The sequence below is a fragment of the Suncus etruscus genome, chromosome 14 (assembly GCF_024139225.1).
Source record: "Suncus etruscus isolate mSunEtr1 chromosome 14, mSunEtr1.pri.cur, whole genome shotgun sequence".
In the NCBI taxonomy this organism is placed as follows: Eukaryota; Metazoa; Chordata; class Mammalia; order Eulipotyphla; family Soricidae; genus Suncus; species Suncus etruscus.
In genome coordinates, this window is record NC_064861.1 from 18,514,441 (window position 1) to 18,534,563 (window position 20,123).

At 41.7% G+C, this 20,123-nt stretch overlaps 1 protein-coding gene across 1 annotated transcript in view; it reads left to right on the forward strand.

Moving 5' to 3' along the window:
- Positions 1 to 16,396, forward strand: part of PLAC8L1 (PLAC8 like 1) — a 37,547-nt gene extending 21,151 nt beyond the window's left edge. Inside the window, 4 exon segments of the mRNA XM_049787335.1 lie at positions 6,839 to 6,975; positions 16,244 to 16,258; positions 16,260 to 16,328; positions 16,331 to 16,396. Coding sequence (XP_049643292.1) covers positions 6,839 to 6,975; positions 16,244 to 16,258; positions 16,260 to 16,328; positions 16,331 to 16,396 — 287 coding nt within the window.
- The last annotated feature ends 3,727 nt before the right edge of the window (positions 16,397 to 20,123 follow it).

The following is a 20,123-nucleotide window of genomic DNA, read 5'->3' on the forward strand; positions in this document are numbered from 1 at the left end:
ATTTTTTCCTGAACTTTTTGTTCCTATACTTTTTTAATGCTATTTAACCAAGCATTTTTTCTGGAACTTTGTTCCTATTAACCTTTTTCTAAATACAAGTACAAGAACATTTATACAGAACATACATTATGAAGACAGGCTACTACATCAAAATACACAGTAAAACATTATGCAATTGGCAACATGAACTATGGAAAACTATAAAGCACATTTAAATCAGCAAGAAAAGGACTTAGATCAAGAGATACACCTGAAGCAAAGTTAGATGCAGGCGGTTTTAAATCAGATCCTTCAGTTGGACTTCACTGTTATCTCCCTTTTTTTTTTTTTGGAATGTTAGCCCATCCCCCATTCGTTCTTTGTAACCTTACCTGCTGGTAAGACCTGCTCATTTCTGGAAGGGGCCTTTGGGAGGTATGAATAGGATGACCTGAGGGGCAGGAGAGGATTGAGGGAGAGATGGAGATTCAGCAAGAGAGATGGAGGAAGAAGCAGGGCAAGCTGAAGAGAGCATGCTTAAATAGGTTTAAGATTGTAGGCCACACATGTGGTGGCTAGGGCCTTGAATAAAGCTGATATCTTCTGGAACCTGCCTGTGAGTTTTCTCCTAGCCGCCATCCTGAACCTGTAGACCCAGGTCTACAGCTGGAGGGGGTTGCAGACATGTGGCCTGAGCCGGCATAGAAAGGCCTCATTCCTTTATCCATTACCATCCACCTCCATCCAGCCCCATCCTAGGGCTGTTATGCAACAAACAGTTAGGTACCCCAGACCATGAGGCAATCAGAATTATTTAGTGCCTAGGCAGTACTAGGATTCAAACTCTGAACCTTACACCTGCTCTAGGCCTTGTGCTTTTCCAAACATTATGTTTTAAGTCATGTTCTGGTCCCTGCTCATTTCTTGAATCTGAGCCAATGAGCCAATGGCATTTACCCACTGCACTGTATCCTCTAACCAATCGAAGGATCATTCCTAGAGAAGTTTTGTGATTTAAAACTCCTTTGGGAATGAAGAGATAATAGTAGTCACATTGCTAGTCTTTTGTTTTGTTTTGTTTTTGGGCCACACCCATTGACAATCAGTGGTTACTCCTGGCTATGTGCTCAGAAATCACTCCTGGCTCAGGGGACCATATAAGATGCCGGGGATCAAACCCAGGTCTCTCCTGGGTCAGCCACATGCAAGGCAAATGCCCTACCACTGTGCTATTGCTCTGGCCCCACATTGCTAGTCTTAATAAATAAATAAACTTATTCACCATAAAATCTTGATGCATACAAATCCCCAGATGTTGTGACTGCTGGATTAATATACCATACAGAAGAATGCATGAACAGGTGTGTTAGGTGAATTCCTTTAGATTTTGAAGGCCAGGCGACCTTCATTCAAAGGTGTTCTCTGTTCCTTCCTAGTGACGTGATGACCTGGGCTCTTAAATTCTTTGGGAAGTTTAATAACCATAATTGTTTTATAGGATTATTGTGAGATATGAATGAGTTAATCAATGTAAAGTGTTTTTAGCAGGGTTATTTTTGGCACAGGGTAAACTCATTATAAATATTAGCTGTTATGTAATCAAACCTTGGTTTTCATAGTGTGTTTGTAAAAATTATATCTGACTGCTGTCCCATCAAGATAATTGCATTTATGTCTAGTGCCATTTCCCAGTGAACACTTAGCCTGGTTATATGAACCAAAGATTTAAAAATGAAAGACAATGGAGCGATAGCACAGTGGTAGGACATTTACTTAGCATGTGGCTGATCCAGGTCAAACCTCTGCTCCATTCCTGGGCTTTCCATATGGTCCTCCAAGCCAGGAGCGATTTCTGAGTGCATATCAAGGAGTAACCCCTGAGCATCACCGGGAGTGGTCAACCCCCCCCCAAAAGAAAAAAAAAACAATGGTATGTGCTTTAAAAAATGTCTAGGACTCAATAAAGCAAAGTTCAATCGTTCCAACTTTTTCACAAAGTAATATCAAGGATCATGTGCTCCCGATAGTGGCAGCTCAGGCAATTGTGTAAACATAATTGAGTTGTCACTTAACTTGCCAGCTTTGTAAGTTAATTTGCATATTTTGCAAATTATGCAATTTGCAATTCTGAGGGTGAATTTTATCTTGTGCTTTCTTCTATACATTTCTCCCTCCCTCTTCCTTTGTTTTGTTTGTTGCCATGGCTACGAAGCCAGGTTTGATTGTAGTGGTCTCCAGGGGTGTTGCTTTTTATTTTTAATCTTTAAAATTATGCTTCAATAGCATTTATTGGATTCATTCTTTTAAAAATATTTTAAGATGAATTTTTAAAAAGATGGTTTTATTTAAGAGTAGGGAAAATAAAGGAAATAACTCATAGTGATGGGGCATTTATTAAGCAGGAACCCCTGAATACATTTCTTGTCTTCTTCTTCTAATTTTTTTTTTTTAAGTTTTTGGGCCACCCTTGTGGTCTCCAGGAATGACTCCTGGCTCTGTACTCCTGGTGATTTTTGGGGACCATATGTGATGCTGGAGATCAAACTTCAGGTTGACAGCACGCAAGGCAAATGCCCTTCTGGCTGTACTATCAATCTGGCACCATGAATTCATTTCTTTTTCTGGTGAAAGTGGTTATCTTTAGCTGTGTTATATGACATAAACATTTTTGTGGGGGAATTGGGCTGCTCAACTACTATTGCTGGTTCTTTGCTCAGGAGTGAACCCTAGCTGTTAATGTGCTTCAGAAACCATTTGTGGTGCTGGGATTCAACGGCCTTAAACTCTGTACTGTTTTCTCAGTCCAAAGACATAATATCTCTGCAAATCAGGGCTCAGTAGCCTGCAGCCCATGCCTGTGAAACTATTCAGTTCTGCACATCCATGTGCATATCATTTCCTTCTCCCTTGAGGAGCTGATTCATAGCTATGCTCATAATCTGCAGCACTATGATCCAAACCCTATTTCCTCTGTAATAGATGGTTTGTGCAGAATGAGTGTGGAGATGAGAGCAGCAGTTAAAGCAGCCTGTTTCTCATTCACATTCAGGAAACTACACCTGGAACTAAATTAAAGTTTATTGATTAAAATTGGCAGATGCTCCATGAAGTTAGCAAAACTGTGGTGGGACAGGAGGAGTGATAGTGCAGTGAGGAGGGCATTTGCCTTTTATGTGGCCAACCTGGCTTCTATACCTGGTATCCCATGTGGTCTCTTGAGCACTGCTAGGAGTGATTCCTGAGTGCAGAGCCAGAAGTAAACCTTCAGCTTTGCAAAGTGTGGCCCTCAAATAAACGAACCAACACACAAAAATAAATCCCCCAGCCCCCACAAATATTTCTAATATTTCAATATTTCTAATATTATATATATTTATACATAAAAGGAATTTTGAGTGGCCTGAGAACTAGTATTAATCCTGAAAAGCAAAGCAGCAGGGTGAGTTGCTGTGAGAGGACTTTGATCACATTTAGAAAAAGTGTGATCTTTTATCCAAAAATATTTTTAAAATGTGCTTGTTATTGTATACCATGTCTATTTTCTTCTTCCCTAAAGTCCAGGGGTCCTTTTGTTATTACGCTTTTTAAATTGTTTTTGTTTTTGGGTCACACCCAGCAGTACTCAGGAGGTACTCCTAGCTCTGCACTCTGAAATGATTCCTGGAAGTGCTAAGAGGACCATATGGGATGTGAGAAATTGAACTCAGGTTAGCCAGGTGCAAGGCTGTGCTTACACGCTGTGCTATAGATCTGCCCTTGATGTATTTATTTATTTATTTATTTATTTATTTATTTATTGCTTTGGGGGCCACACCCAATGACACTCAGGGGTTACTCCTGGCTATGTGCTCAGAAATTGCTCCTGGCTTGAGGGACCATATGGGACTCCAGGGGAGCAAACCAAGGTCAGTCCTAGGTCAGCTGCCTGCAAGGCAAACACCCTACCGCTTGAACACCACTCCAGCTCCATTATCCTTTTTATTTTTTTTTAATGATATTTTTTCATACTATCATTATGAAAGTAACTTTTCCACCCCTTTACATTTTTTTAAATTTTTATTTTTTATTATGAGAACAAAGATGTAAAGAAAGAGGACAAGGTAAAGTTACAGTGGGAAGACAATCACCCAAAAACAGAATTCTCAGAAGAAATCCCCTTGCTGACACCTTAATTTTGAACTTTCAGCTAAAGAACATTAAGAAAAATAAAACAGAACCCATGCACAATTACTTTGTCCCTTAAGCCCCCAGATTGTAGTACATATAACATTTCCTAGCAGTACACAAAGCAATCTAAAGCCACAAAATTTATGTAACTCCTTTAACATTGAAGGCATAGTATTTTTTTTTTTACAGTTTCATGCACATGCATATTAGTTCAAGTTAACCTCAAAAGTTTAAGTGGTTTAAGGATTAGAGTCAAAGGAGTACAGCAAAAACGGTGTTGGAGTGGCATTTGTTATTTGCATAGGCCCAGCAAAATATGGGGGACCCTTTTATTGTTTCTTAAGAAACCCCTTTGTGAGATATTTCTGAACGCATAGCCAGAGTAACCCCTGAGCGTCACCAGATGTGGCCCAAAAAGAAGAAAAAAAGAAACTCTTCTGTGCCTTGAATCCTAGGAGCTGACCTTCCCATTGGTTCCTCCAATGTTGCTAGTCCTGGTGGAGCTGACAGCTGGCCCTTCAGCTGCACCCAAACCCCCTTCTCCTTGGCTTGCTTCCTCCTTTTTCCGACCATTTTTCTTCACCAGGTTCAGGAAGCTGTCTCAAATTCTTAGTGATTAAAATGCTCAAGATTGTTTATGCTCAGTATGGACATGCATCCTCTTGGCAACAATCTTGCCCTTTCCTATTTTTTTGGTGTGTGTGTGTGTGTGTGTGTGTGTGTGTGTGTGTGTGTTTGGGTCATACCTGCCAGCGCTCAGGGGTTCCTACTGGCTCTATGCTCAGAAGTCTCCCCTGGCAGGCTCGGGGGACCATATGGGATGCCGGGATTAGAACCACCATCCTTCTGCATGCAAGGCAAACACCTTAACTCCATGCTATCTCTCCTGCCTTGCCCTTTCCTATTTTGTTCCTAGTTTTCTCACTTGCCAGCAGCACCCTGGGGACATGGGACTCTTCCAGTTTGCTGGGGATCGTTTGTGGGGCCCTCCTTTGTGAATAGCGCCCATTCCCTTTGTGCTCACGATATCAGATGTCATGGAGATCTGCTTGTGTGTGGCCAAAGGGACAAGTACATGTTTTCAAAAAGGTCCCGGGAACAGAGAATGGACGCCTTTCCGCCCTTCTCTGTGTGTTGGTCATTTTGGAGATTTACTGGAAGATGGCAGGCAGTCAATAAAGGCTTTCTTTTCCTTCCTTTCCTCCCTCCCAACCTCCCCCCTTCCCTCCCACTTTTCCTCCCTCCCTCCTTCTCTCCCTTCTCCTTTCCTCCCTCCCTTTCTCCTTTCCTCCCTTCCTTCCTTCCTTTTTTCCTTACTCCCTTTCTCCCTTCCTTCCTTCCTTTTTTCCTTACTCCCTTTCTCCCTCCCTTCCTTACTCCCTTTCTCCCTCTCTCCCTCCCTCCCTCCCTCCCTCCCTCCCTCCCTCCCTCCTTCCCTCCCTCCCTCCCTCCCTCCCTCCTTCCTCCCTCCCTCCCTCCCTCCCTCCCTTCCTTCCTTCCTTCCTTCCTTCCTTCCTTCCTTCCTTCCTTCCTTCCTTCCTTCCTTCCTTCCTTCCTTCCTTCCTTCCTTCCTTCCTTCCTTCCTTCCTTCCTTCCTTCCTTCCTTCCTTCCTTCCTTCTTCCCTTTTTCTTCTGTCTTTTGGACCACACTTCCAGGGGGCCATGTGGGATGCCAGAGACCCAACCCAGGTTGGCTGCATGCAAGACAAGTACCTAACCCACAGTGCTGTTTCTCTGGTCCCACTGTCTATTTTAAATATTGAAACCAGATCAGATGAGTGTAATAGAAACAACAGTTATGATTGAATGATAAAAATAATTTTATTTTCTGGGGCTGGAGCAATGGCGCAAGCCCTAAGACATCTGCCTGGTGTGCTCTAGCCTAGGATGAACCACTGTTTGATCTTCCATATGGTCCCCCAAGCCAGGAGAGATTTCTGAGTGCATATCCAGGAGTAACCTCTTTTTTTTTTTTTTTTTTTGGTTTTTGGGCCACACCCGGTGGTGCTCAGGGGTTACTCCTGGCTGTCTTCTCAGAAATAGCTCCTGGCAGGCACGGGGGACCATATGGGACACCGGGATTTGAACCAACCACCTCTGGTCCTGGATCAGCTGCTTGCAAGGCAAATGCCGTTGTGCTATCTCTCAGGGCCCCAGGAGTAACCTCTGAGCATCACCGGGTGTGGCCCAAAAACCAAAAAAGTTTTTATTCTCTTAACAGGAAAAAACAATGACTATAGTGAATGCTGACAGAAATATCTTAGCATCAGCTTTACAGGAATTAAAAAAAAAAAAGACTTTTTTTTTGGCTTTTGGGTCACACCGGTAGTGCTCAAAGTTACTCTTGGCTCTGTGCTCAGGGATTATTCCTGGCGGTACTTGGGGAGACCATCTGGGATGTAGAGGATTGAATCCAGGTAGGCCTCCGCAAGGCAAACTCTGGGGCTTGAACCTGGGTTGGCCATATGCAAGGCACATGCCTTACCCCACTATACTATCTCTCTGGCCCCATTCTGGCCATTTTCATACTCAGAGTTTCACAGATCAGCTCTGTCAGTCCCTCTCAGTCCCCTGTTCTAGGGAGCCAAGATAGTATTAACTGGAGGGGGTAGGGTTGTAGAGGCTCTTTGATAGACTAAGCCATCCTGATAATATCTAAGCATTGGGCTTTCTTTCATGTGCTTCTTGACAGGCTTCTGTGGGCTGTTGTGCCCCATGTGTCTAGAATGTGACATGGTTAGGCACTACGGAGAGTGTTTCTGTTTGCCAATGCTGCCTGGATCCACTTTCGCACTGAGAACTGGCATGAGAGAGAGACACAAAATACGGGTATGTTTCAAAGTACCTGAGAACATGTCATGGTCTCACTTTCCTATACTTACATGCAAGAGAACATGGCATGGTATTTTTCTTTTATATATACATATATGCATATATGCACACACATGGAAAAGGAATCCTAAAAACACTCTTAGTTCTTAGTGGGAACCTTGGAAAACTTAAACCACTTTGCTTGTTTTTGTTTTGGGGCTGTATCCAGCAGTGTTCAGATACTGAGTACTGACTGTTATGAGAGTTCACTCTTGGCAGGCACTCTGGAGATCACATGGGATTCTGGGGATTGTACTTGGGTCGACTGTGTGCAAGACAAGTGTTCACCTGCTGCACTATCACTCCAGTGTCTAAGACAGTCATGTTTGATTTATTTATTGCTAGGATATATGTTCATCAAAACGCTACTCTGTGGAGGGCTTTTTTTTTCCTCCAAAAATTGAATCACTATGGGATGCAGACTTCAAACATTGTGGACTGTTAACTTTCAGCCATACAGTGTTCCAACAGCCATCCCTTCATCAGTGTACACCACCAATGGTCTGCCATTTTCTGCCACCAATAGTCCCAGTTTTTCTCCTGTCACCTCCTCCAGCCTGCCTCTGTGGCAAATTCTCTTCTTCTTCTTCTTCTTCTTCTTCTTCTTCTTCTTCTTCTTCTTCTTCTTCTTCTTCTTCTTCTTCTTCTTCTTCTTCTTTTTTTTTTTTGGTTTTTGGTTTTTGGGCCACACCCAGTAACGCTCAGGGGTTACTCCTGGCTATGTGCTCAGAAGTTGCTCCTGGCTTGGGGGACCATATGGGACACCGGGGGATCGAACCGCGGTCCGTCCAAGGCTAGCGCAGGCAAGGCAGGCACCTTACCTTTAGCGCCACCGCCTGGCCCCTTCTTCTTCTTCTTCTTCTTCTTCTTCTTCTTCTTCTTCTTCTTCTTCTTCTTCTTCTTCTTTCTCTTCTTCTTTCTTCTTCTTCTTCTTCTTCTTCTTCTTCTTCTTCTTCTTCTTCTTCTTCTTCTTCTTCTTCTTTCTTCTTCTTCCTTCTTCTTCTTCTTCTTCTTCTTCGTCTTCTTCTTCTTCTTCTTCTTCTTCTTCTTCTTCTTCCTCCTCCTCTTTTTCTTCCTCTTCTTCATCTTCTTTTTCTTCCTTTTCCTCCTCTTTTTCCTCTTCTTCCTTTTCTTCCTCTTCTTCCTCCTCCTCTTCTTCCTCTTCTTCTCCTCCTTCTCTTCTTCTCCTCCTCCTCCTTCTCTTCTCCTCCTCCTCTTCTTGTTCTTCTCTGTCGTCTCTTCTTCGACTCTTCCTCCTCCTCTTCTTTTTCTTCTCCTCCTCTTCCTCTTCTTCATCACCATCATCTTCTTTTCCTTTTCTTCTTCTTCTCCTTCCTTTTCTTCTTTCTTCTTTTCCTCTTTTTTCTTTTCTTCTTTCCTTCTTTTTTCTTTTCTTCTATTTCTTTCTTTTCTTGTGCTTCTTCCCCTTCCTTTTCTTCTTTTTATTCCTCCTCTTCTCCTTTTCCTTCTCTTCTTTTTCCTTTCTTCTTTTCTTCTACTTTCTTTTCTTCTTCCTCCCCTTTCTTTTATTTCTCTTCTCCTTTTTCTTCTTCCTCTTCCTTCTCCTTCTATTCTTCTTTTTCTTCTTTCTCCTCCCGTCTTTCCCCTCCTTTTCTTTTCTTCTTTATCCTCTTCTTCTTCCTCTTCTTTTTTATTCTTCTCTTTCTCCTCCTCTTCCTCCTCTTTGTTTCAGTTTTTGTGGAGTATATTTTAAAGGGGACCATTAATTTTAGAGGAATCTCTTATCCCATCCAGAGTAAATGAAAGAACTTATACTTGTATGTAAAATGGAGTATATGTGACATATCCAAAATTCAATTTGAGTCTCTGGGAACCTTTAAAGATATAGTCAATTCCTAGTATGGAAGAATCTGAGTTGCAAGGTGAGATTAAGTACAGAAAAGTGATATTTGAGACACTGTGGACAGCATAAAAAGGCATCTCTTGGGCCCGGAGAGATAGCACAATGGTGTTTGCCTTGCAAGCAGCCGATCCAGGACCAAAGGTGGTTGGTTCGAATCCCGGTGTCCCATATGGTCCCCCATGCCTGCCAGGAGCTATTTCTGAGCAGACAGCCAGAAGTAACCCCTGAGCACCGCTGGGTGTGGCCCAAAAACCAAAAAAAAAAAAAAAAGGCATCTCTTTCAGGATTCATATGGAATAACCCATTTTATATTATATACATATATAATATCATATACAGATATACAATATGTATTATATATACACCTTCTTAACAGTGTTTAGAGATTCCTTTTCTTGTGATACACAATATGTTTATGCAGCCATGCTTGGGCCCAGTAATGCACTACCAGGATTAGAAGCTACCTCTGGTGGTATGGGGGTGGAACATGTGGAGTGTGGTACTAGAATTGCATCCCGAGCCTTGTGTATAACAGCCACGCACTCCATTGCCTTTGGACTATCTCCCTCACCCATATTTTATTTTCTTGATATATTTTTTGAGGGGGGCATCATATATAAATGTGCTCTAGACTTAATCTTTGACTCTGCAGAGAGATCACTCTTGGGCTCAGGGACCATATTGCTTGCCAGGAATCAAACCTGGGTCAACCATTTGCAAGGCAAGTGCTTCCTTACCTGTTATACTCTCTGTTATCTCTCTGATGTCCACCAGACACATTTGCAAAATGATTAAATAAGAAAAAGGCATAGATGTATACAACTATTTATACAAAAAGACTAAATAGACAGGTGGAACCTGGAGGTAAAAGGAATCACTGACAGTGATTGACCCATGGCAGGTACTGGAGTAACTGGAGAAAAACTACTACAAGCTTCCTTTCCCTTTGACTATATATAAAAATTTGTCAATTATTTTTATTCTTGGGCTACACCTAGCCATGCTCAAAGGTGAATCACTCCTGGTGAGCTTGGGATCATATGGTATCCCGGAGATTGAACCCAGGTTGGCCATGTGCAAGGCAAATGCCATACTATTGTATTCTTGCTCTGCCCTCTAAATTTATTTTTAATCGAAACACTGTGAAATAGATTTAAAAAGTTGTTGATGGATAGCACTGGAAGTACTTGCTATAGCAATTAGGCAAGAAAAAGATATCAAGGGAATCCAGATAGGAAAGGAAGAAGTCAAGCTCTCACTGTTTGCAGATGACATGATACTCTACTTAGAAAACCCTAAAGACTCTACTAAAAAGCTTCTAGAAACAATAGATTCATATAGCAAGGTGGCAGGCTACAAAATTAACACACAAAAATCAATGGCCTTTCTATACACCAATAGTAATAAGGAAGAAATGGACATTAAGAAAACAACCCCGGGCCCAGAGAGATAGCACAGCAGTGTTTGCCTTGCAAGCAGCCGATCCAGGACCAAAGGTGGTTGGTTCGAATCCCGGTGTCCCATATGGTCCCCTGTGCCTGCCAGGAGCTATTTCTGAGCAGACAGCCAGGAGTAACCCCTGAGCAATGCCGGGTGTGGCCCAAAAACCAAAAAAATAAAAAAATAAAAAAAAATAAAAAAGAAAACAACCCCATTCACAATAGTGCCACACAAACTCAAATTTCTTGGAATCAACTTGATTAAAAATGTGAAGGACCGGGGCCGGGCGGTGGCGCTGGAGGTAAGGTGCCTGCCTTACCTGCGCTAGCCTAGGAGACGGACCGCGGTTCGATCCCCCGGCGTCCCATATGGTCCCCCAAGCCAGGAGCGACTTCTGAGCACATAGCCAGGAGTAACCCCTGAGCGTTACCGGGTGTGGCCCAAAAACCAAAAAAAAAAAAATGTGAAGGACCTATACAAAGAAAACTATAAAACTCTGCTCCAAGAAATAAGAGAGGACATGCGAAAATGGAAACGCATACCCTGCTCATGGATTGGCAGGATTAACATCATCAAAATGGCAATACTCCCCAAAGCATTGTACAGATATAATGCGATCCCTCTAAAGATACCAATGACATTCTTCAAAGAAGTGGATCAGGCACTTTTGAAATTCATTTGGAACAATAAACACCCTAGAATAGCTAAAGCAATCATTGGGAAAAAGAATATGGGAGGAATAACTTTCCCCAACTTTAAACTTTACTACAAAGCAATAGTTATCAAAACAGCATGGTATTGGAATAAGGACAGGCCCTCAGATCAGTGGAATAGGCTTGAATACTCAGAAAATGTTCCCCAGACATACAATCACCTAATTTTTAATAAAGGAGCAGGAAATCCTAAATGGAGCAGGGAAAGCCTCTTCAACAAGTGGTGTTGGCACAACTGGATAGCCACTTGCAAAAAGTTGAACTTAGACCCCCAGCTAACATCTTGTACGAAGGTAATATCCAAATGGATTAAAGACCTCGATATCAGACCCCAAACCATAAGATATATTGAACAACACATAGGTAAAACACTCCAGGACATTGAGACTACAGGCATCTTCAAGGTGGAAACTGCACTCTCCAAGCAAGTAAAAGCAGAGATTAACAGATGGGAATATATTAAGCTGAGAAGCTTCTGCACCTCAAAGGAAATGGTGCCCAGGATACAAGAGCCACCCACTGAGTGGGAGAAATTATTCACCCAATACCCATCAGATAAGGGGCTAATCTCCAAAATATACAAGACACTGACAGAACTTTACAAGAAAAAACCATCTAATACCATCAAAAAATGGGGAGAAGAAATGAACAGACACTTTGACAAAGAAAGAAATACGCATGGCCAAAAGACACATGAAAAAATGCTCCACATCACTAATCATCAGGGAGATGCAAATCAAAACAACGATGAGATACCACCTCACACCACAGAGAATGGCACACATCACAAATAATGAGAATAAACAGTGTTGGCGGGGATGTGGAGAGAAAGGAACTCTTATCCACTGCTGGTGGGAATGCTGTCTAGTTCAACCTTTATGGAAAGCAATATGGAGATTCCTCCAAAAACTGGAAATTGAGCTCCCATATGATCCAGTTATACCACTCCTAGGAATATACCCTAGGAACATAAAAATACAATACAAAAACCCCTTCCTTACACCTATATTCATTGCAGCACTATTTACCATAGCAAGACTATGGAAACAAACAAGATGCCCTTCAACAGACGAATGGCTAAAGAAACTGTGGTATATATACACAATGGAATATTATGCAGCTGTCAGGAGAGATGAAGTCATGAAATTTCCTATACATGGATGTACATGGAATCTATTATGCTGAGTGAAATAAGTCAGAGAGAGAGAGAAAAATGCAGAATGGTCTCACTCATCTATGTGTTTTAAGAAAAATAAAAGACATTCTTGCAATAATAATTTTCAGACTCAAAAGAGAAAAGAGCTGGAAGTTCCAGCTCACCTCAGGAAGTTCACCACAAATAGTAATGAGTTTAATTAGAGAAATAACTACATTTTAAACTGTCTTAATAATGAGAATGTATGAGGGAAATGGAGAGCCTGTTTAGAGTACAGGCGGGGGTTGGGTGGGGAGGAGGGAGACTTGGGACATTGGTGATGGGAATGTTGCACTGGTGATGGGGGGTGTTCTTTACATGACTGAAACCCAAACACAATCATGTATGTAATCAAGGTGTTTAAATAAAATAAATAAAAAAAAGAAGGGGAGTCTAGCAGGAGGAGGTTTGGCAGGCCCCCGCCATGCCGGAGGCCTGCTTGGCCAGGCCTAGTGGGGGTGCGGGACTTGGGTAACCCCAGCACCCCTCTACCGCCTTGCTCCAGATCTCCAGGGCTTCCCTGGGCCACACGCCTGGGCAAGCCGGTGAGTTGGGTCCCTTGGTGGAGCTTGAAGGTACCCTAGGCCTTCTCCCACCATCCATGCAGCTCCTTAGGGAGGGTCTGGGTGGGGCTCTGAACTTCTGGTCTCCCAGCTTCTTGAAGGATCTCTCCTTCCTGGGAGCCGGGAGTCTAGCAGGAGGAGGTTTGGCTGGCACTGGTAATCTCTGTCCAGTCTATATTTTCAAAATAAATTTTCAAAACATTAATAGTACTCTCACAAGAAACATTAATAGTACTCTCACAAGAAACATTAATAGTACTCTCACAAGAAACATTAATAGTACTCACTATCATTGAATTATGTTTTATGCATGCAGAATGTCCATTTTGTACTCTGCCCTTTTGCATACCCCTTCATAAGTTCATATTTCTCTTTAACTTCTTTAACTCCTATCATCATTACTCCTTTTTTACCCTTTCTAACTTAAGTACTGTTGAGTACTAAGTCACAGACCTAAGTGGTGCCCTAGAGTTAACACCCACCCAACTATTTTAAAAGGCATAAAAAGGACACATATCTTTTCAACATTTTATGGGTGTTTTCTTTGACGGCTTTAACTTTTGCTAAATACTTTCTTATACAGTGATGATCCCCCTCCCCATGTTTTTTATCTTCTCTTTGTGAACTGCTCAATATGAAATTTGGTGTGAAAGAATCCCTCAGTTTAATACTTATGTTTGAACCAAGTCATGGGTCTTGTTGGAAATGTTCTTACGCCCCCATATATCTGATAGCACCACGTGGCTTTATATCTTGTTTGCGTAAGCACACTAACATGGGAAAATACTATACATACCAATAAGTTCTTATCTAATAGAAATGGGAACACACAAATCTTGTAGTGCAATGAGACCTTACACCCTGAACATTGACATAAAGACCTGTCACAGGCCTCAGAAGAATGGGCATTCTCCATTTACCCCTTGATCTACAGAAGACATTTACAAAACATCCAAGGTTGTATATAACATCACCCGGAGGCATTCCTGTACCAGGGACGACCCTACAGCTGCTCTGACATCGATCTACTCAAAAGAGACACCCCTTAACACTGAGAAGACAACAAGAACAATGACCTGCTTACTGGACAGGGCTTGCTGTATTGCCCCTTAATGGTGAGGTTTGTCTATAACATCACCTGGAAGCAATCCTCTACCACGGTAGACCCTACCACTGCTCAGACATCGTCCTGCTCAAAAGAGACTTCCCTTAACACCGAGAAGACTTAACAACAACAACAACAACAACCTGCTTACAGGACAGGGCTTCCTGCATTGCCCTTTCATGGTGAGGTGAAATGAGAAGGCACTCCACATCATGACTTCAATGTAGGACATGCAGATTCCAGAATCTTTAATACAGAAACATGAGACCAACAACAGAGACTGTGTGATAAGTGTGTTGGCACTACGGACAATGTCTTGGATCGAACGATAACTTGCCTGGGGCCTAGAGCTGGTCTAATGCCAGGAAACTTCAGGGGTAGGATCTCTTTGTATTTAGGCCAAGGTTATTCCTTTCCATGCCTCTCATATTTTGGTGGGCCTATGCAAACAACAATTGCCACTCTAACACCGTTTTTACTGTGCTCCTTTGACTCTAATCCTTAAAACGCACCCACTTAAAATTTGAGGTTAACTTAAGCTAATATGAATGTACATGGAAATGTAAAAAATACTATGCCTCTAATGTTTAAGGAGTTACGAAAGTTTGATGGCTTTAGATTGCCTTCTGTGCTGTTAAGAAATATTATAATGTGCTACAGTCTGGGAACTTGAGGGACAAAGTAATTGCACATGGATTCTGTTTTATTTATCTTAACTTTCTTTGGTGAAAGTTCAAAGTTAAGATATCAGCAAGGGGACTTCTTCAGATAATTATGTTATGGGTGATTGTCCTTCCACTGTAACTTTACCTTATCCTCTTTCTTTGCATCTTTTGTTCTCATAATTCAAAATAAAAAAATTATAAAAAATAAAAGAAGTTAAACAAACAAACAAAAAAAGAATCTTGGGGCAATGTAACACATGTAGCTCTAGTCCTTTGAACTATATCCTCAATCTCAAAATATAAAATATTATTGCACTACAACACAAACACCTGTATTTGCTTGTATGTGAGTGGTGGTAGAAAATAGTTGAGAGCTGTAAAATACAATATCACCTCAACAGGGACCTCATCTGAACAATTCCCCAGCCAAACTAAAAAATTATCCAAGAAATTTGATTGCTTTTGAAAATTTGATGAACTTTCATAAATTACCTATTGAAATGAGTTTTATTCATTTCTATTCATATTATTTGCAAGCAAGAGGAGCACCTGTTGAACATTGAAAGTTTAACTTATGGATCTATTTTTTCCCATATTGACCAAGACTAGGTATTAATAAATCATCTAACAAACCTGAAAAGAAAAACAAACAAAAAATATGAACACATGTGTTATTCCTGAGTTTAGAAATTGTACTTTGTATCTATCCGTACTGTGATCATCATTGATGTATATATCTCATATTTTAGCATATTTTATTAATTAATTAATAACTCTCTTTACAGTGAAATTAGTACACACTTGATTACACATGTCTCTGGAAAGAGAGGGGTTTTTGTTATAAAGATACATATAATAAAAATTGCGCATCTTTTCAAAAGAAAAAGTTGTTGATGGGGCCCGGAGAGATAGCATGGATGGTCCAGGCTTTTGCCCTTTCATGCAGAAGGATGGTGGTTCAAATCCTGGCATTCCATATGGTCCCCCTGTGCCTGCCAGGGGCGATTTGTGTGTGTGTGTGTGTGTGTGTGTGTGTGGTGTGTGTGTGTGTTTTGGGCCCACACCCGTTTGAATGCTCATGTGCTTTACTTCTGGCTAAGCACTCAGAAATTGCCCCTGGCTTGGGGGGACCATATGGGATGTCTGGGGATCGAACCTCGATCCATTCCTTGGCTAGTGCTTGCAAGGCAAACACCTTACCTCTAGCGTCACCATCACCGGCCCCCAGGGGGCGATTTCTGAGCATAGAGCCAGGTGTAACACCCTGAGCACTGCCGGGTGTGACCCAAAAACCAAAAAAAAAAAAAGTTGTTGAAATAGTTGAGTTTCAGTCATACAGTGTTCTTACACCCATTCCTTCCTTCATCACTGTTCATCACCCTGCCACTAATAGACTGTGTGAGATAAAATATTGAATAAAAATACTTTAGAGAAAACCCAAAAGATATTTATGGAGAACTTGGTGGCTTTCCCAGTATGGAGCTTGTCTCAGAAGCCCTTTAAGGGCAAATTGCAAGAATTGCAATTGCAGAATTGCAAGAATCCATCAATTCTTGAGATGCCTGTCGCTGTACTTGGGCAGGGTCTGGGGGGTGGGGGGGTGCTCTAGTGAATACTGCACAGGGGTGAGCAGAGGTGGGACTGTGACACAGAAGTGAAACTGAGTCCTGGGTTCTCCTAGGGTACACTGTGTGAGGGACTGGCTGGCCGTGCACTGCTGTTGGCCTTTCTCCATCTGCCAGGTGGCCCGAGAACTCAAGATGAGGCCTCCTCCATGCTCTATGAGATCAACGCAGCCCCACCGACCATAGGACACCTTGCTCTGATGCAGTGAGAAAGCTCACTTTCCTTACTCTTCCTGGTTCCCTCCTTTTCTCCCTCCCCTCCCCTTCCTCCTCCCTCATTCCCTGTCCCCTCCTTCCTAAGCCCTCCTGATAGATGGTTCTCCCTAAGTGGTCACTGAAATAATCTGTGATGAAATATTCCTTTAACCATCTTGGACTGTGGATCTTCTTTTTAGATTATTTCCCAGCTTTGCTCTTAGCCTTGTCACTTCAAGCAGGTTTATTATTATTATTATTATTATTAATTTTTGGTTTTTGGGTCACACCCACAGCACTCAGAGTGTTACTCCCTGGCTGTATGCTCAGAAATCGCTCCTGGCACAGCTCGGGGAACCATTATGGGATTGCTGGAATTTGGACCACCGTCCTTCTGCATGGAAAGGCAAATGCCTTACCTCCATGCTATCTCTCTGGCCTTCCCCTGTTTTGTTTTGTGTGTGTGTGTGTGTGGTGTGTGTTTTTGGGTCACACCCGGCAGTGCTCAGAGGTTTTTCCTGGCCTCCATGCTCAGAAATTGCTCCTGGCAGGCACGGGCGGACCATTATGGGATGTCGGGATTCGAAACCGATGACCTTCTGTAATGAAAGGTAAACACCTTACCTCCATGCCTATCTCTTCGGCCCCTCCTGGGTTTTTTTTTTTTTTTAATAATATCTTTATTTAAACACCGTGATTACAAACATGATTGTAGTTGGGTTTCAGTCATAAATAGAATATCCCCCTTCACTAGTGCCATATTCCCATCACCAATGCTTCCCATCTCCTCCTCCTCTCCAACCTGACTGTATTCAAGACAGGATTTCTACCTTCCTTCACTCATTGAAATTGCTATAATGATAGTTCTCAGTGTAGCCTATTTCTCTAACTGCACTCACCACTCTTTTTTTTTTTTTGGCTTTTGGGCCACACCCAGTGATGCTCAGGGGTTACTCCTGGCTATGCACTCAGAAATCACTCCTGGCTTGGGGGACCATATGAGATGCCGGGGATTGAACCGTTGGTCCCTTCCTAGGTTAGAGCATGCAAGGCAAATGCCCCTAATCGCTTGTGCCACCGCTCCAGCCCCCTATTTTCCAGATTATTAAACATATAACACTGAGGGGGGGGACCCACATGTACATCCATGTACAGGAGAAAATTTTATGACTTCATCTCTCTTGATGACTGTGCATAAGATTCTATTGTATATATGTATCATAGAATCTTTAGCCATTCATTTGCGTGAAGGACATCTTGGTTGTTTCCAGACGTCCTGAATATTGTTAAATAGTGCTGCGATGAATATAAGTATGAGGAAGGGATTTTTGTATTGTATTTTTTGTGTTTCTAGGGTAAGTCCCTAGGGAGTGGTATAGCTGGATCATATAGGAAGCTCAATTTACACTTTTATGAGGAATCTTCATATAATTTTCCATAAGGGCTGGACTAGATAGCATTCCTACCCAGCAGTGAATGAGAGTTCCTTTCTCCCCACATCCCTGCCAGCCACTGATTGTTCTTGTTCTTTGTGATGTGTGCAGTCTCTGTGGCCATGAGATGATAACTCATTAGTTGTTTTGATATTGCATCTCCCTGATGATTAGTGATGTAGAGCATTTTTTTTTTTTTGCATTTCCTTAATGTGGCTTTTGGCCATTTGTATTTCTTTTTTGAGGAAGTGTCTGTTCATTTCTTCTACCTCATTTTTTGATGGGGTTTAGATGCTTTTTTTTTCTTTCTGGCCACACCCGTTAGGATGCTCAGGAATTACTCCTGGCTAAGCACTCAGGAATTGCCCGCTGGCTTGGGGGGGACCATATGGGACCGCTGGGGGATCGAACCGAAGTCCTTCCTTGGCTAGTGCTTGCAAGGCAAACACCTTACCTCTAGTGCCACCTTGCTAGAGGTAAAGATCTTTTCATACCCTTGTTTATCTTAGATATTAAGCCCCTTATCTGAATGGGTATTGAGAATAGCTTCTCTCCATTCTGTGGGTGTCTTTTGTATCCTAGGCATTATTTCTTTTGAGGTGCAGAAGCCTTCTCAGCTTAATATAGTCCCATCTGTTTATCTCTGCTTCCACTTGTTTGGAGAGTGCTATTTCCTCCTTAAAGATAGCCTTTTAATCTCAATGTCTTGGAGTGTTTTACATATGTGTTATTATATATACCTTTATGGTTTTGGGTTATGATATCAATGTCCTTTAATTCCATTTGCATTTTGACCCTTGGTGCATGGTGTTAGATGGAAGTCTGAGTTTGCTTTTTTGCAAGTGGGGCTGACCAGTTGTCCCCAATACCACTTGTTGAAGGGCTTTCCTTGCTCCATTTTGCCATTTCTTGTCCTCTTTATCAAAGATTAATTGACTGTATGCATGGTGGACATTCTCTGAACACTCTAGTCTATTTCACTGATCTGAGGATCTGTCTTTATTCTAATACCCTGCTATTCTAATGACCATAGCTTTGTAATATGGTTTAAAGTTGGGGAAAGTAATTGCCTCCCCTATTCTTTTTCCCAAGGTTAGCATGTAGCTATTTGCTGGTGTTTATTGTTACAGATGAAATTTAAGGAGTGTTTGATCTACTTCCTTTTAAATAATGTATGGTTATCTTTAGACGGAATTGCATTAAATCTGTACAATGCTTTGGGGGAGTATTGATATTTTCCATGATTTTAATTTAATTTTCCCAATTCATGAACAGGGTATGTGTCCTCCATTTCCTTGTGACCTCTGTGCTAATATAGAGAACTCAACTTCTTTCTTTTTTATCTGGATGCCATTGATATCTTTTTCTGCCCTTAATCGCTATGATAAGAACTTCCATCACTATGTTGAATAGGAGTGGAGAGGGCAGCTTGTCTTGTACAATATTTTAGAGGACAGGCTTTTAGTTATCTCCATGAGAACAATATTTGCTATTGGCTTGTAGTAGATGGCCTTGATTGTACTGAGAAAAGTTCCTTCCATTCTCAACTTGATGAGAGTTTTTTTTAAATCAAGAATTGGGGTGTTGTACCTTGGTTGAATGCTTTTTCCTGCCATCTATTGATATGATCATATGGTTTTTCTTTTTCCTTTTTTGTTGGTGTATTATGTTGATTGATTTAATGTATGTTAAAGCATTCTTGCATGCCTGGAATGAAACCTACTTGGTTGTGGTATATGACCCTCTTGATTCGGTGTTGGATCCTAGTTTACCAGAATTTTGTTGAGGATCTTTGCATCTTTGTTCATCAGGGATTTGGTTCTGTAGTTTTCTTTTCCTTGCAGCATCTCTGTCTGATTTTGGTATCAGGGTGATGTTAGCTTCATAAAAAAGTATTTGGGAGTGTTTCTGATTCCTTCAATTTTATGAAAGAGCCCAGAAAAGAATTGGTGGTAGTTTGAAGGAATTTGTTAGTGAATCCATCTGGACCTGGGCTATTGTTTTGGTTATTGTTTTTGATTACTCTTTTAATTTCCTCAGTAGTGATGGGTCTGTTTAGATATGCTAGGTCATCCTGGTTTAAACTGTGGATGATGATAAGAGCCAAGAATTTATTCATTTCTTCAAGGTTCCTATGTTTTGTGGCATAGAGTTCTCAAAATAGTCTCTGACTACCCTTTGAATCCTCTGCAGTATCTGTAGTTATCATCCCCCCTTTTCATTTTTCTTTTCTTTTCTTTTTTGGTTCTGGGCCCCACCTGGTGATTTCAGGGGTACCTCCTGGCTCTCTGATTAGAAATCACTCCTG